Raw genomic sequence first — 18,328 nt, forward strand, 5'->3', positions numbered from 1 at the left:
CAAAATTTTCAAATCTTTCATCTTGTTCACAAATTTCATATCCAGCCAGTATCCAGTTTAACAGACATTAAAGGATGTGTACCCATGGGAGAATAACAACATAAACTTCATATAAGTGAAAAATCTTATTATGCTATCACATCTTCTTGCATAGGTTTCCTAGGGTAACTGTATGATCTGGTATCCCCATCGTCTGTCTTTTTGGTCCAGATATAAGTCTTGTGCCTTTAAGAGTGAAACGGGAGGGGGGGGGGAAGAAGCCGTGAAATGCTTTTTCGGCACACAGTTTTGTGTGCAGAAGCTTCACTTCCTCCTTCGGATTCCTTTTTCTCGGCATGTGTTTCTCGTGGGCTCGAGAAAGTGGGCCCGGCTAGCTCAGTTGGTAAAGCATGAGACTAAATCTCAGGGTTGTGGGCTCAAGAAAGTGGAAAGGAGCAGGTCAAAGCTCCCGTGGCGGTTAGCAGGGAGATCATGCCTTTTAGCCCTTTTTTTAATTCATAAAGCAGTTTAGGGAGGGGCTGCTGGAATCTGCCTTTTCAGAGGAGACACCTTTCGGACATTTCCTCCCAAATTTATCTCAAACTAGGACAATAGGCAAATATTTTAGACTGTTTTGCAAGCCCTGATGTTGTAGGGCAGACAAAACACATTTGGCATCATCCTAATGTTCATGCAAAGAAACTAACAGCATAGGCATGTTACTAGGCATGAAATTAATATGGCCAGAGGCTGTAAATCTATCTGTATGTTATAATCTTGATTGACACTTGTAATAAATAAGCAGATGGGACTCAGTTTTCTCATGCAGAAAAGCCCCTTCTTTATTCACAAAGTTCATATTTATAGGAAATATCAGAAAGCACTGTGTTAAACCTAATTGGTCAGCAATACAGTGAAACTCAATTCATTGGTTGGTAAGGGCTACTGTATATGTCTATCAAATTTTCTCTCTCTAGATATGTTTACATATTTTCTTCACTAATTCTCATGGGACAGATTCATTGTTTATGCAGGTGCAAACTCATTTTTCTCTCTAAGAACAGGTTGTTGTGTTCATTGTTATAATTTTTCTTTATGGGAACTTACAAGCTACTTCTAGCTTAGCTAGAGTAGCAGGGCCTAAACTATATTTTATAAGGCCTTTCTTTCATAATATCTCTACCTGTCTGCAACAGACACTCAGCTATGCTTACAGTTATTACTCTGCTAATCATGGTTTCTCTATTGCTATTTATATTTAATGTCTGAACGTAAAGCTATGGTAATATATGTCAGCTCTTTTGGAGTTCCCCTTTATACATTTGAGGATTAATTTGGGGGCTATTTAAGAGCCAGCTTGCTTTGCTCCTCTGCCAGGCATTGCCCTGTCAAGCAAAGGGTGCAGAATGGTGATGTGCCATCAATACATTGATATAACATAATAAAGTCAGTTTATATCCACACCAGTTTGTGTGAATCAATGGCCAAGGATTATGTTGCTCTTCTGCTGCCTGTATTACTAAAAATTCAGGAAAAAATCCCCAAGTCCTTAACACCAATGTAGCATTAAGAAGCAGGCATTCTTTATTTGGCCGAATGTACAAGGGGATATCTCCTCCAAAAATTGTGCATGCTGAATACAGGAAAGTTTCTGTATTTTACATACATATTCATTGATTGTTCCAGAATAAACATACATATGATAATCATTTCCCCAAAATTGGTAACATATTTTCTCTCCCCTTTACACATGCATTCTTAGTGGTCAGGGACCCCAATGTTATAGCTGACCTGGTAAAGTTGGCAGAACACTGGGGCTGGGAACTTCCAGTTCTTCTTACACAATGGGCACTGTGCAGTTCCATAGGCCAGTGGTTTTTGAAGAATGAGCATTGTGTTATCTCACCAGGTGTAGACAATTTATCATCTGGTAACATCCCTCCCCTTTGAGACTTGTGAAGCTTGTCTTCCCTTCAAGCCTTCATAAGCTTCACTTTGCTTTTTTATTAACATCATATAAGTTCCTCGCATTGCATTAGCAATCATGCTTTTTATGCAGCTTAAAGCAAGTAACATAATCACATTTATTACTATGATCACAATTATACTTTGCAAATTTTTTATATAAAAAACCTACACAGTGTTAGTCAGTCTTGTTTCTGCTGTGTTCGATGTGTGGTTGCTGGTTTTACCTGCGTGTGATGAACCCAGTGCTTGATTCCTTCTACCTTGAGTGCAATGTAGGTTACCAGGAAGACTTGTATGGTCCCTTCCACTTCTCCTGGACTGATCCAAAGTTCCAGGTTCTGATGCACACTATATCTTCTGTTTGGAAAGGATGTACATGCAAGTGTAACCCCAGTTATCTGTTGATAATGATGTACCTTGTAAGACTTGAAAGAGTTAGTCCCAATGCTATTAAATATTAATTTTAGCAAAATTTTTGACACTTCCCTTGCCTTGTTGGTGTGACATGGAAAAATTGTCCATACCAACATGGTTACAGCATTCTCTACCTCCTCTGGGATTTCTTCCAACTCTTTTGATTCCTGTGACATAAAATCTTTGCCTCAACAACTTTTTATTTGGGTATTTGAATTTATATTTCCCCATCCCAGAAAGTTATTTGAATAACCAATTTTACCAATAAATCTCTCCCCAACAAGGGGATGGGGCATTCAGGCATATACAAATTGATGTGTCCCCCTGCTCTTTTCTTAATTTAAATATTAATAGTTATAAAAAAAGGCCTGTACTCTTTCCTCCCTGTCACACCCACAGTGCTTACAGGTTCCAAGCTAAGTTCTCTGCACATATTCAGTACTGAATAAGTTGCTCCTGTATCAATTTTAAAAATTTCCTTTTCATTCCCCAGCAATAATGTAACCAAGGGCTCAGCTAAAGGTGATTCCCCTGGTTCCCTTTCAGGGTAATTCTTCATCTTCACTTAAGGTCTTGAGCTTGATGGCTTGAAGAGTCAGGTTTAGTTTTTATGTCTGAATTCCCCTGCCTTGGGGATGCTCCTTTTTCCAATGTCCCCTTTCTTTACAATTTGCCAAAATATACTTCAGCCACCAATCATTACAATACAAATTGCCAAATATACTTCAGCCACTAATTATCACAATAACCAAAGTATATTTCAGCCACCAATTATTACAATGCAAATTGCCAAAGTATACGTCACCCACCAACTATTAAAATATTCAACCAATTGTTTTCAAGTGAAGGGGTCCTGAGTCCTGATTAGGGTTTCAAATACTTTAGCAACTCTAACTGGATGTTCCTTATAAACTCCTGCCACTTTTCCCCATGACATTAAATCCACTATTAAAAATAGGTTTTTTTACTGTTACTGGACCATGATTCCTGACCATCTGCTGGAAGGGAGCCATCGGAACTTCCCCAGCATCTCCCCCAACATCTCCTTTCTGCCTTCTAGTGCATCCCACAATCTGACTAAAATCCTCCAATCCCCTAAAACGTTCTCTCCATTCCAGTCCGCTTTCCCACAACCTCCTCATATGTCTAAACGTATTCCTGGGTAATTGCTCATTCCCCCTCCCCATTCTTTGCCGAGGAGCAACCATCAGCTCTAAATCCTCCTCCTCTTCTCACTCACACTTTAAACACCTCTGTCCTATTCTGCACGCAGAACAATATCTCTTCAACCTTTTGCCTTTCTTTTAGTTTCAAGGGCTAAAATGAATGGATCTTATGGAGTTGTGCTTCATTCCTTTTGCTGTTCTGGATGATTTTTTAGGGTGAAAAAATAAGTCAACATAAAGAACTTCATCCCACTTATTCTCCCTTCTACAAAACAGCACTGATTACAAAATGATATACTGTAAGGTTCTATCCTTAGGCCACTTCCCTTGATCTTCCAGTATGTAAAGTGGCCACCACTGATTTTAAAATTTTATACATTTTTCTCATGTAAGGGGATCACCCCCAACTTGTTTTCAGTGTTTCAAGATACATTGCATTGGTGACACCTGTGAAACCCATTTTTGAGGTTTTGTTTCCCATTGCAACCAATTGCTATTTAGGAGCTCTTAGAAGGTACTCTAACCATTCCCTGTTCCCACCTTAGGTACCTTTAAACCCAACCCTGCAAAGGTTTTGCTGGGCCTAACAGGTAGGTTAACAGTTAACACCTTTAAAGTAAAGTAAAGAATGCCTTTATCTTACCAGGGATCTTGCTCCGATTTTCTTTGGACTGGGGCTTGAAGGTTCTCTCAAGAATCCCTTGATGCTGGCTGGAGGTCCTGCTATCCCTTGGATCTGTTGAAAATCAGGAGTATGTTCCACCTGGTTTGCCAAAACTGTTACCAAAAATTCAGTAAAATAAAAAAAACCTCCTTAACACCAATGTAGCATTAAAAAGCAGATATTCTTTACTTGGCTGAATGCACAAGGGGATATCTCCTCCAAAAATCATGCTGTAGCAGCTGTGACATTCAGAAGAGAGGTGATGAGAAACTCTGAGATGGTGATCACAAACTCATCAAATGGTTTAGGTTGAAAGGGATGTAAAAAACGTAAAGCCAAATCCAAATTAATAAATGATTTTATTAATTTTTTAAAAAATCAACAGAATTTCGGGTAAGCCAACAATCAAAGAATCAGTGTCAAGTCCCGGGATCGACACTGGGTGAACCTTAGCTGCTGCCTCTATTGCACCGTAGCTCCCCCTGTTCACACCTTCGGTTCTGTGAGTCCAGTTTTTATACAGTTTCTTTAGTGGGATGGGGTATTAATTCAGACTTTCTTTGTCCCTTCAGTTTTTCTTCATATTCATGGAGATTCATCCTCGCCGTCTGGTCAGTTGAATAGTTCTTCGGCGGGGAGATGAATATTAAATATAACTTCTGGGAACCGCATATTGAGATGCATGTCCCCGATGGCGGAGCAAGGCCCATTTCGGTGGTAATGGTTGGGTCGTTCACAATCCCATCTCTGGAGAGGACCCATCTTCCTCAGACCTTCTCTCCTTTCTCTTGTAAATTTGGTCGTTCGCCATTTCCCGGCAAAGTCATTTTTCGATTCCCAAATCTGTCTACCCCAGTCCCAAATGATTTTTACCATTTATTTTAAAGGGCACAACTTGATTTATATTATACATACATTATAAACATGAATTATCCCACATCATTTATCACAGGGACATTAAAGATCATCTCATTCCAACCCTCCTGCCATGGACAAGGGCCCCTTCCACTAGGCCAGGATGCCCAAATCCCCATCCAACCTGGCCTTGAACACTCCCAGGAACGTGGCAGCCACAGCTTCTTTGGGCAACCTGTTCCAGTGCCTCACCACCTTCACAAGAAAGAATTTCTTCCTAATATCCAATCTAAACCTGCCCTGTCAGTTTGAAGCCACCAGCACATGAATCAAAGCCTCTGAGCAATTCCATTTCATATTTCTCTATGTGCCCAGCCACTTCTATTAAATAAAGAAATATCTGTGACCCGTTTGAGGGCTTTCTGGCAGTCAGTGATATTTGCCAAGAAATGTTCAACTGAACTGAAATGTTAGGGAAAGTCTGCCTGGGCTATTAAATTAAGTTCGACTGACAAATCTTACTTTGCCTTGTGAGGTGGAAACTCTTCCTTTGGGTACCTAGCAGCACATGGGTTTCCTTCCCTTGCAAACCCTGATCAGGTGTTGCACCAAGGGTCTTGGCTTTTACAAAAACTGAACATATGGTCTCTGCCCCTCTATTTGCTTGCATCTTTTCCAAGTAGTGTAAGCAGCCAGTAGAAGATTTTCTGGGACTTATTTTAATTTCCTCTCTCTGTGGTCTTTTCATCTACCTGGGGATATAATCAGTTCTGTATGTTTGCACACCTTTGAAATTGGGTGTTATGTTACTGCTTCCTCCTCCTCTGTCCTGCGTACTTGGAGAAGGGGATGGAGCTTTCAGCACTGTTTATTCAATACCATTTTACGTCATAGTCATAGACATGCTTTTGGCAGGGAAAATGCCATGGCCAGAAATCAAAGGGGGGCCATTTTTGTTTGTCTTACTCCATCTAAAGGACCTGCAGACCCCAGCACCCCATGCCCTACCATTTTCCCCCATTTCCCATCCCTCCAGGATGTTTTTGCTGGACAAGGGGCTGAGGAGAGACATCAGTGCAGCTCCCGGAGGATGGTGCTGAAGTGACAGCACTGTAATGCAGCTGACACCAGCGGAGCCAGGGCTGCACAGCTTTCGGTTCAACATGGGACTGGTTCTTCTCCCCCCTTCAGGGTGGCAAAGTGACCTGGAGCAACAGCATTGATTTCAACTGAGTCCAGCCAAGCCAAGAGGGACTCCAGCTGAGCTGGAAAAGAGCCCAGTGAGGTGGTAGGAAGAGGCAGCTGAGGTGGCAGAACCAACCACCACACACCCCCAGAATGGCGGACCAGTGGTAGCAGCAGTGCAGGAACCTGGTATCGAACTGAACTCAGCAGAGAAAGACACTCACTGCCACCACCACCACCACTGTCGCAGAGACAGAGCAGGAAAACCTCTACCGCAGATCCAGAGCTGCTCCAGGCAGCACCAGCACCCCCCATCCCCCATTGGAATTGCTCTATAAGCCCCCGCCATCTTTTCTTTGTTCCAGGGAGGCCTCATGTCTTGGTTTGAAAGACAGGTGTCTGCTAGGGAGGGGGCAGGACCTCCCTGGAGATGGAGAATTCAAATCCCCTCCCTCCAAATTATTCTAATTTAGAAAATTAAAGGGGCTCTCAGGCAGAGGTATGGGGATAGGAATAACAGTTCTCTACTAGTATATATGACAAAACAAACAAACAACAACAACTATAGCATTAATAATAAACAGAACCAGGAACCTCAAGGGCTTTCTTTCACAAAAGCCCGAGGGCAGCTTGATCTCAGTGCCCCTGCGGGACTCCGAGAGACCAAGCTGGAAACGGTGGAAAGTCCCAGGCTGTTGGATGAGATCAGATGCTCTGTGCTGGTAGATGGAACGGCAGGGTTGTCCGGGCAGGGCAGGGCAGTGTAGGGCTACAGAGTAGCAGAAAAGCCTCAAAGCGTGGAGGAAGCAGCAGCCGGACCAGCAGGGCAGGAGGAGAGCTCAGGATTCCTGGCTACAGGAGCAGATGATGGTAGATTTCCCAGGATGAGACGGAGTGATGACCATGAACTCTTCCCGCAGCAAAACAGCCACCTGACCGTTCTCCCCGATGCCAAGAGCAAGAGAGCGAAACTGCCCCCAACCCCTCTTTTATTTCCCCCAAAACTCGCGTTATCACCCCTCTCTGAGGGAAACTCCCGGAGACCCAAAAAAAATAGGTGTAGCCTTGTGCTGCCATTTCCTTTGGCCACTTCTTTGTTTTAGTTAAGCACTCAGTCATTAAGTTTCCTAGCAACTTATGGGAAAAAATTCTGTAAGTGAAGAAGAAACAAATCTAACCCCCAACACCTCATGATACTGTTGCCTTTTTCCCAACCTGGAAATGAAACTTGAGATAATTTTAGTAAGGAGGTAATATAAGAGCAGATCTTTATTTGAAGGCTTTCAGGGGCAGTTATAGAAAGATGTCCATGAAAGCCCACCGCCTCCAGGGATGAGTACATATTTATAGGTTTTAGGAAATTAGCATAATTGATAAAAAGCACCAATTAGGAGGACAAGTGGTGATGCAATTCTCCCCCAGGTCAGGCCCCTTCTCTGGAGTCCCCCCCTCAGCACTGGCTGTACTTTGTCCATGAAAATGTATCTCAAAGAGTTGTTCTCGGCCTTGGTTCCCAGGAAGAACCAAGATAGTATAGGGGCCTTGTACCCCTCAGGGCTTGGAACTCTGGATTTTGTTTTGTCTTTCTTCCTAGGCAAAGGGCATGGAAAAGTACTGGGAAAACTAATCACTAATACAGTAGGCTACAAAGCTACAAATATATGTGTGAAGAATACAGAGAACATATAAAAGAAAAAAAGGCAAATCTCAAAATGGCATCAACACCTTGCTTTTGTTGGTTTAACCACATCCTCTTTTGTACAATTTTATTTTTTATTGTTGTGTTTATTGCTATTTTATTTTAGTAAAATTGTGCCTCTAACCTTTTTGAACCTCTTGTAGTTTCATTTTTGGTTTTTTTTCTTCCCTCCACTGTCATGAGGGAGGGATGGGGGAAGGGGCTCATTCAGTCTTAAACTTTTCCTCACTGTAAAACCCTTACATCCTCTCATCTTTGAAGAGATGTCTACTCAAACTAGATATATTACTTTAGGGGTTGTTGGCTGGGGACAGAAATGACACAAACTCACCAAGGTTCATCAACAAACAGCCAAGAGTTTATTACGGCAGCTCTTTTTACAGGGGGTTTGAATTTCCCGGGTTTAGACAGCTGATTGGTCTGAGTCTTAACACCACCCAGCTCCTTGACCAGTGATACATTAGCAATTAGGATCAATTGGTGTTGGCTGAGGTCCCTGCTTGGGTTTGAATCTAACCTATCGCCGCCTTATCTGGGGACTTGTTTTAACTTCTAGGCTGGTTGGGTTTGGGGGTCTGATATGACTATATTTATCTGGCAGCTGCATGCCAGCTACGACCATGACAAGATATACATAATATATTCACCTCCTCTCAAATTTCCTGTTTGACTACTGATTCTTCCCTTGTGTAATACAGATGAGTGAGTGGTTTCCAGGGAGTACATAGTGTCATCTGCTTCAGGGTTGCCCAGCATCCCCCAGATTACTGCTAAAGAGACAGTAGAAGTAATTGTCTTTTTTTATTCCTTAAAAAAAAATAGACGTTATGTTTTTCAATTGAAATTGTTATAAATGCCAATCAGATATTCCAATTTTTAATAATAATTTGGTTTATTAATAACAAATCAAATCACAGAATTTCGATAACCCACCAACAGCGGAAAAACTTGACAGAGCTTTCCCGGGAAATGCCAAGGGTGAACCGTGAGATACAGGGTCTGGCAGCCTGTTATCTCCCCCAACGGTTCACAAATCAGCCCGGTTCGGGGGCTTGGTTCTTATACACTTTATTCCGCCCCCGGCAATATTTCCCTACATTTCCCATTGTTTCCCCACCAACTATACAAATCCGGGAGTTGCCTCGACCAAGTAAAAAGAGTTCTTTTTCCCAGTTCAAATGTTAATGTCCAATTTCAATAGGTCCTTATAGTTGATGAGTGGTCGGGATATCGGAGATGTGGCTTGATGGTCCACGAAGCTGGCACCCAAGGTGTGAGTTGCTGGTGCCAGCTTATCTCCGGGGTCCCCTCCCTGGTGCTTGGGCAGCTGCAAGCTTTCCCGGAAAATCCCTTTGTTCTTTTATGAATGGAGGCGCCGGCTGTCTCAGGGCTGTCAGTTTCGCCGTCTGCTGCAAAATCTCTTAAAACATAAACTTCTACCTGACATCACTTTATATAACTTTATAAATTTCTAATTTATCATAAGAACATGAATTACCCATTCTTCATTTATAACAAAATCTTATTTTTAATTAATTTTTAACATGATTTATTTACTGTAAAAGTAACAATTTGGTCTGGTTTGTGTTTTCCATGCAAGTATTATTTAATATGTCCCAACACAGCTTCACTAATTGGGGTTAAGAACCTTCTTAGTATTTAGACAGAACAGACAGGAACTGGATATCATTGAGGAACTGTAATTCAAAAAACACTGCTGGATATGGGACTTGAGAAAAACAGGGTTTTTTTTACAAGTCTTTGTAATAATGTCAGAGCAGATGTGTGAGGCAGCACAGCCAGAAACTGATGAGATTATTGTTTTTTATTTCATTGCCTGCCTTCCCTTATAAAAAAATTTAAAATTTTCCTCGATTATTGGCGATTGATGAGAGACAGGAAGACTGATTCGGTGATCAGAATTCGATTTTACTCAGGTTTCCTAAAAGCTTATATACTATTTCAAACAGGTTAATAATTTCTACTACAATAATCAGGTTAAAAATCACAGAAAACTCATGCATTTTACAACAATTCTTTGCTTGCAGAAGTTGATTGAATCTTCTCTCTTCCCAGTAAGCAGGTGTAATCCCATCTCCTGTAATTTTCACAGTTCTGTTTGTTCCTGCCATGGCATCTTGGTTATCAAACAAGCTATGATAATCAAGTCTGTTTGACTCTCTGTCTTCGGTATTCCCAGATCTCCCCCTTCTGTATTAACCAAGAATACCCCCTTGATGGCTTTTTTAATTAATCTCTGTACACGTTGAAGCAAGCAAGGTATCATAACTAATACAATTATTATTAAAATCATTACATGCATTCCTAAGGATAAAGATAAAGGCTAAAAGAAAATCTTTTAGCTAAGGTGTCAAACCCCAGCCACTAAACAGGTTATCTAGCCAAGATCCAGATTCTACCTTTAGTTTAAACACACTGTAAAATATAAGGAATAATCATAACAATACATAAAATAATCTCTAATACATTTAAGCTTATTTTGACTAAATTTCTAATTTATTTATGGAGTCTTTAGCTTCTTAGGAATTTATTCAGCTATTCAAATCTATCATCTGTTAGCAGGTTTTTACACTTTTTTTTTTTTTTCAGGGCTGAGGCTTCAGCTCTCATCAGGATTCTTACAGCATAAACTGGATCTGTTACTAGATTAAAAGGAAGAGCAAATTTTGAAAAGCTCTGACAACAGTAGCAAGTTCAATAATTTGAGGGGATTTAAGTCTGTCATTGAACAATTCAAGAAATTAAAAACATACAGGGCTTTGCAAAATTTTTCAGCAGTTGTGTCCCCGGCTCCCCCCTTTTGTTGTAACAGAAGACATTTGAGAGAGCCATGGGAGCGTTCTATAATTGATTGTCCTGTGGGTGAGTAGGGTATGCCTCTTTTGTGGGTGATACCCCATAAGGAGAAGTTTGCAACTCTATGCGAAATGTATGTGGGTCCATTATCTGTCTTAATCTGTTGCAGAATTCCTAAGGTGGCAAAGGCAGCAGCAAAATGACAGCAGGAGTCTTTCCCTGTCTCTCCAGTGTGAGCTGAGGCAAACAGAGCACCTGAAAAGGCATCAATAGAAGCATACACAAACTTCAAGCGGCCGAATTCAGGAATGTGTGTCACATCTGTCTGCCAAATTTGCAGGTTCTGTAGACCTCTTGGGTTGACCCCTGTGTTCACATTAGGAAGGGAGCAACGCTGACAGTCAGGGCATATAGAAATGATATTAGAGGCTTGTGCTGGAGTTAATCCGAAAAGTCTTACCAAAGCCCCAGCATTTTGATGGAAAAAGGAGTGACTCAGTCTAGCTTGTTCTATTTTGTTAGGCAAAACATGCTGCACTGATAAGGTTAACAAGTCTGCCTGGGCATTACCTTCAGTGAGAAAGCCGGGTAGATTGGAATGTGACCTGATATGCATCACAAAGTAAGGAGCCGTCCTTTGGTCTAACAGGGAGACCAGCTGTTTTAACCAGGAAAAAAGAATGTCATTTTTAACATTTTTCAAAACAGAATTCTCTGCTCTCTGTACAATACCTGAAACATATGCGAAGTCAGTAATCAGATTAAAAGGTATGCTGAATTTCTGAAACACTCTGACCACGGCAGCTAATTCCACTATTTGTGGAGACCCTTCAACAACAGCAATATCAGATTGCCAAGTTCCAGCTTCAGGGTCCCTCCATACAATCACTGATTTATGGGTTTTCCCAGACCCATCTGTGAATATTGTCATAGCTTGCAAAGGAGTCTCACTTCTCTTTGGCTTGGGGATTAAATTAAAAGACGATGTTATAAATGCCAGGACAATTTATTTCCAAATTCAATAATTTGGTTTATTAAAAATTCAAATCACAAAATTTGGAATCAAATCGCAGAATTTTAAGCAACAAAAAAACCCCCCACAAACAGCGATACCTACTTGGCAGAGTTTCTCCCGGGAAAAGTAGCCAAGGGTGACCCTTAGACACAGAGCCTGGCAGTCTGGTCTCTAGCTGGGTACACGAATTCGCCCGCTTAGGGGCTCAGCTTAAATACGCTTTATTTCCCCTTCGGCAGCACTCTTCTCATTGTTTCTGTTAAGCACCGGCAATTAAGAGTGTTTACACTAAGCCCTGAAAAAGTCCCTCGATCCGTATTCAAATGCTAATGTCCAGAGTAAGTCCTTGCTTTGAGGTAATCTAACCGCAGCAGCGTGTGATGACTTGTCCAAGGTAGGCTAATGACCAGAGTAAGTCCTTGCTGCACGTAGTCAGGGTGTAGGTTGGCGATGTTAATTGTCTTCTTCTGACAGCGTTTGTGCCTTGTCTTTTTCACCTTCTATTTCTGGACCGGGAAGATCAGGAGAGGTGCTCCACGGGAATCTGTGAGGCACGCGGGTGGAGCACGTACAAATCTATCATACATTTATACAATATATTACAGTTTCCAGTTTATAATTATGTATAGAACATGAATTAAATAACCATATTTTTCACAGACGAACTTAATAATTTGTGTTTAGGCAGATAGATAGATATCTGCCCTGGGTAATTTGTTAAAGCAATTTGCAATTTTTCAGACATCTGTAGCAACCAATTCAAATAAAACATTGTGAGAGGTAGATATATACGATCAAAATCTTTCCCAGCCAAAGAGGTCAGTCTTTGACGAGCCTTGACAATCAACATGGCCATAAGTTCATCTTGCGTGGAAATAGTCTTGGACATTATTCTTAGGCAAAAAGACCTATTTGATAATTAGCAGAGGGTTTGGTTTTTCTGAGTCCCACTGAAATATTAAAGCACAAGGCTGTTTGTTAGGATTCAGAACGATTAGTGGCAGTTCTGGAGCCCACCTAGCTGATTGCCTCTGAGCGATAGCCTCAGCTACCTTTTGAAGCGCAATTTGTGCTTCTTTGTTTAAGCGTCTGGGTGATAAGAGGTTGGGCTCTCCTCCCAGAAGGGCAAACAATGGCTCTAAATCTGCATTTGAAATCCCAAGCAAGGGACGGACCAAATTTATTGTTCCCAGCAATTTTTGAGCATCATGTAAAGTTTTGATTTCAGTTGAAATTTGCAAGGGCTGTGCAGAAATAGAATGCATGCCTATTCACCAGCCCAAATATTTCCAGGGAGATATCTTTTGAACTAAAAATAAACTGGTTATCACAATCTTTGTCAAAAGGATGTAAGTTGTCAAAAGCATGTAAGTTTAACAGGCTATATCTGAGCACTAGAAACAATTCTCAGTAAATAAGATATTCAGGAAATCATCATATATCCTTATTCTCAGTGGCAGTAAGCCACTGTGCTCTAATTGTTCAGGTGGATCAAATTTACATACACACATTAATTGTTGAATTTGTGCATTATTTCTGATGCATCTTGATGGATCGCATTGACAGCAAATACCTCGTCCTTTAAGAGATGCACAGTACTACAGTATCTCACATATAACACATTTGCATTCAACCTAGGTTTGATGACAAACTGAACAAGAGGAGAGAAGCAGTTCTGCATTAAGTTCTCACTCAAAAGCTGTAACTATTTGTTTAGAGTTCATCAAGAACAAAAAGGACTGAAAACATAAAAGAGCTTTCTGCAGTCTTCTCAGCAGGGGTGCCATCCTTGGCTCCCCCTTTCCTGTTAAGAACTTAAGAGACAATAATTTACCAAACTTTTTTTTTTTTTTTTTAGGTTAGTTTTAAAGTCGCGCGCTTTAATGACCTTTATACAAAATTTGACTGCATAAAAATTCCCTATTGAGACAGAACATCTCTCCCCCACAAAACTAGCAGCACAGACAGCACAAAAGGACTGACAGTAGCTACTTTCCCCTCAGGCCCTGTGAGCTGTATCAAGTGTTGGCTTTGATAGCTTTGACTGTTTCCACCCACCCCTGAGAGGACCTGGGAAGAGTCCATAAATTTCCTGTAGGGAGACAAAAACTGAGCAATTAGACAATGTTATTTCACTTCTTGGGGTGGCTGCACGTAGGTTGGAGACGGTCCAGTGAATGGGGGCTGAGCTGGCTGGAAGCTGAAGGCTGCTCCTGGTTACTATGTCAGCTGCTGGGTTGGCTGTGGGACTTGTGTCTGCACTCGTTGCTGTCCTGTGCTGTGAGATGATTTTCTGTAAAAGCTGGCCATTTGGTGAAACTTGAAGAGGCACTGATTAGTGAAATAAAGGCAAAGTCTGTCTTTAAGGGCTTTCTTTTTTATCCATAACCAGTTGTTATGTATATTTGAAGCGAGTAAGTCCAGATCTTTTTCGGGGCTGGGGTCGAAAGACTCCCTGTCACTGCTAGAGTCAAAGTCCCCATAAGTGATTAGCGTTCGGCTGCTCTGGGGTCGCTGGTGGGATCCCGGTGGGGGTGCGTCTGGCGGCTGGGCTCTATCCCTGGCGTTCGTCGGGGAGGGGGTGTGGACAGGGGACGGGGAGCGGGACCTGGGCAGGTTTCTGTCTAGCACAGCCTCCGGGGCCGTCTCCACGATGGTATAGCAGGCTGCCTCGCTCCCCTCCTCTTTTTTAATCGCTTCCATGACCGCCCTCCATGCAGGAAGCAGGCGTAGCTCTGGCTCATGGCCAGGCAGCGTAGCCAGGTCGTAGAGCTTTATGCCGACCTTGTCCCAGTAGCGGAGAGTAAAAATAGAGGAAGGGGTGGTATCGGGGAACATGCGTGACACACATCGTAGGAACGACTTAAGGTCCTGCTTAAGGATGGGGGATCCATGCTTGCTCAGCAAGCATTGCATGGTCTTGTTAGCATCTCTCTCGTAGGACACGTCCTGTCCCATACCTTGAGTTCCCCTAACTCACCTGTCACGTCCGGCGTACAGATGATTGTGCGTCCAAACACGGTTCTTTCACCGTCACGATCAGTTCCAGGAGCGTTGCCAATTGCCAGAAGATACCCGGTTCTTCTCCTCACACGGGGCACCAATTATTGGCGATTGATGAGAGATGGGAAGACTGATTCGGTGATCAGTATTCCATTTTACTCAGGTTTCCCAAAAGCTTATATACTATTTCAAACAGGTTAATAATTTCTACTACAATAATCAGGTTAAAAATCACACAGAAAACTCATGCATTTTACAACAATTCTTTGCTTGCAGAAGTTGATTGAATCTTCTCTCTTCCCGTAAGCAGGTGTAATCCCATCTCCTGTAATTTTCACAGTTCTGTTTGTTCCTGCCATGGCATCTTGGTTATCAAACGAGCTAGGCTAATCAAGTCTGACTCTCTGTCTTCGGTATTCCCAGACTCGATGTGTGATATTTATGTCCAGCCTATAGGCTTTATTTGTCACAGTATCACTGAGTTTGATTTATTTGCATTAGATGGTCTTGTTTCTTTATTTCAAAGGGGATTAGGCACAGTCTAACTCAGCATTGTAATAAAATAATAGCTGGAAATCCTAATTACATTGGATGTTGTCGATGCAACAATCGGACTTGGTTTACATTTGTGTGATAACACCATCACTGGAGCTACTGAGACTGGATAAATCCAGTGGTCATCCTGTATCAGGTGATAAACAGAAAGTTGGATAACAATCTAAAAAGATTTTCCATTTGCAGTGTTTCAGTCTTTTTTTTTTTGTTGTTGTTCACTTGGGAAATTCCTTTTTCAGCTGATTTCTGAGTTATGTAAGTTGTTAAACATTGGCTGTATTTGCATTTTCCCCTCTATAGGTCATTTGGATCCAGGCTTCCTTGCAGGTGACAAAATATCTTTAAGTAATGCCCAGATCAATGAAGAAATTAATATCACCTCTTCTGATAGTGAAGTAGAGGTTGTTGGAGTTCAGGACCATGTCAGGTATGAATTCCTTTTTCTTGTTCTAGTATTTATTTCATTTTATCAGAATATCTATATTGCCAAAATTGATAAAGAAAAAAATGCTGACTTTCACTGCTGTAGTTATCTATCCATGACTGATGCCCAAAAGGTAGCAAATGTTGCAGTCGTTTTTTCTATTCCACTGGTCACAGTGATATCAGAATGTATTTTTCTTTAGAACTTTACCAACTTGATAAGTATTCTTATTAAGCTTGTGGTTCAATATCAAACATTACCAGGCTAGAGAAATGTAGTAATAAAGTACCAAATATTGAGATACCAAATGTATAGACATCAGGAATTCAGATTTTAAAGGCAGAGTGTGAATATGCAAATAATGAAGCTAAAATATTTATATAGGTTCTTGTTTCCTTTCAAAATATTAGCTTTAATATTAGCTTTAAGAATTTAATCAGCTTCCACTTTAATTAATCAGTAGTTGTAAAAATGCTATTAACTTTTCAATAGCTTATATCTTAAGATAACCCCTTTAGAATGAAAATCACATCTTTATGAATCTTGGTTTTATTTCAAGACACAAGAGAGTTCAAATCCCCAAAGTAGAGGAGGGTAAGGAAATCAGAGGTTTCTCTCAAGCTCAGATAGAAAGCTGTCTAGCTGTGCTTCAGGTGTTATTCTTACTAGGCATTTTTTTGAGGTTACTCTTAATCTTTAGTCTATGATCTTTCCTCGGCTTAAGATATTACGAAGCAGTTGAACAAGACTGGCATTTGCATATAGTATGGAGTGTTAATTTGATGGAATAAAAGCAAGTTAAAACAGTATACAAACAAGCTCCCTCTAAAACTAGTCTGCTGCCTGGTGTATGTGGTCGATGCTTGGAGTCAGAAAAGGCATGTGAGAGACAAAGCAGAGCTGTTCCTTGTTGTCCCTTCACCACAACTTTTTTGGTGAAAGGAAGAAGGAAGGTGTGTAGGACCCAGTTTCTCAGGCAGGAAACTGTACAGATAGTGTAGGCACAGTCTAGTGCTGTTGAATATGAAAAAAAGGAACTTTTAAGGTCTCGAAGGAAAAGATTTAATCTTTCCTTTTCGAATAATGAAAGTCCTTGCATGGCTAACTCTCTTGGAAGATACTAATTCCTTAGGAAGTAGCTCTCCTGGCTGTTTGTCCAGCAGACCCAGGACTTGGAGGATCTTTGTGCCAATAATAAGCAGTGTGGACTTGTCCTCCAATACTAGTTTGTGTATATCTATCTAGCACTATGTATGCACAACCTTTCTGTTTGAGGTTCCCTATTCAAAAACTTTCCATGCCACTTGCCTCAATAATATTTACTGTGTAAAAGAATGGAAATGTGAAGTAAATGCAGAATTGACATTTAAAATCAGTTTTAGTAGATATGGACTGAAATAATTTCAACAAAGACAGGCTTAAAGCACTCTTTTGTGCTTTCCTTTGTTCATGTAACCATCTATCATCTCCCATGGACTAGTTTTTACTGTCTCTGTTGACTACTCACATGTTTCAGTTGTTTAAATCCTATTTAGAATTGTATTTCTCTTGCAGGTCTAGGCTTGGAGTTATGAAGTATTGATGGGCTTCTTTCAGGGTTCTTTTTTGGAAAAGGTTTAGGTTTTGATCAGTATTTTTACATGCTTAGTTAGTATGGTGTTTGGATTCTGCTCTCTTGCTCACACTGTTTTTTATCATGCTCCATATTCCATGCCATTATTGGACTGGTGTGAGTTGTGATATCCTGGAGTTTGTCCATCATTTTTAGTTTTTCAGATTATTAATGTATTGATGCAGTTTTTCATCATTAGAATATTACTTGGCATCTACTTAAGACCCCAAGACATTTTTTTTAGTTTGTTTAATTTTTCCAGTTATGCTTAAAAATATTTCTTCTTAAAATAAAGAAATCAGATACATTTGTTAGAGTTCCAGTCTCTTATTGCTAATTCTTTGTAGATACGTATTTTAAGCATGTATTTTTAAGACAGAAAAAGTAATGAAAAAGTCATTCTAAACATCAAAACATCACATCCAAAATGAAATAGTGTTGGAAATAGGCAGAGACATTTATATTCAGAGAAGTTACAGCTTAGAGAATGAGATTTTTCATTCTATTTCATGAAACTCTAATGAGAACCAAGAGAGATGAGCATAACCTAAGTAGTTCTGGAGAAAATAAATTGCATGACCTCAAATTAAAATAAATTTTAAAATAAATAAAATGTAAATGTCAGGGATATTTGAACAATGCATAAAATTTGGGTTCCTGAAATACAGTACATGCACATTTACAAAGAAATGGGAAAAGTTTACCCCAGCCGCCAAAGCATCTACTTATGTGTGCAGCCACCATCAGTGCTTATAAGAGGCAAAGCAATTTTTGGAGGTATCAAGTTTTCCTAGTGTTTAAGACTTACAGGTGGAAATGATCATCTTAAAGACTCCAGTAAATTCTTGTCATCACTTCATCATATAACAAAATTGGTCTTTCATTGTGTTGAGGTTTTTTACTAATTATTATCAGCTTGTACTTCAATCATAACATATCTACTATGAATGTAATAGGTAAAAATACTGTGCA

At 40.6% G+C, this 18,328-nt stretch overlaps 1 protein-coding gene across 7 annotated transcripts in view; it reads left to right on the forward strand.

Moving 5' to 3' along the window:
• LOC134565139 (protein ARK2N-like) overlaps positions 1–18,328 on the forward strand; it is a 72,304-nt gene that overhangs the window by 40,966 nt on the left and 13,010 nt on the right. For 5 of the 7 annotated variants that reach the window (XM_063424587.1, XM_063424583.1, XM_063424586.1 and 2 more), the window contains one exon: positions 15,621–15,747. The exons of 1 other annotated variant lie outside the window; for it this stretch is intronic. In XM_063424587.1, the coding sequence (XP_063280657.1) occupies positions 15,621–15,747 (127 nt within the window). Of the gene's footprint in view, positions 1–4,763; positions 8,054–15,620; positions 15,748–18,328 lie in introns of those variants that run through there. One more of the 7 variants, XM_063424588.1, reaches the window with a different exon arrangement.

Source organism: Prinia subflava (assembly GCF_021018805.1).
Source record: "Prinia subflava isolate CZ2003 ecotype Zambia chromosome W unlocalized genomic scaffold, Cam_Psub_1.2 scaffold_33_NEW, whole genome shotgun sequence".
Lineage (NCBI taxonomy): Eukaryota > Metazoa > Chordata > Aves > Passeriformes > Cisticolidae > Prinia > Prinia subflava.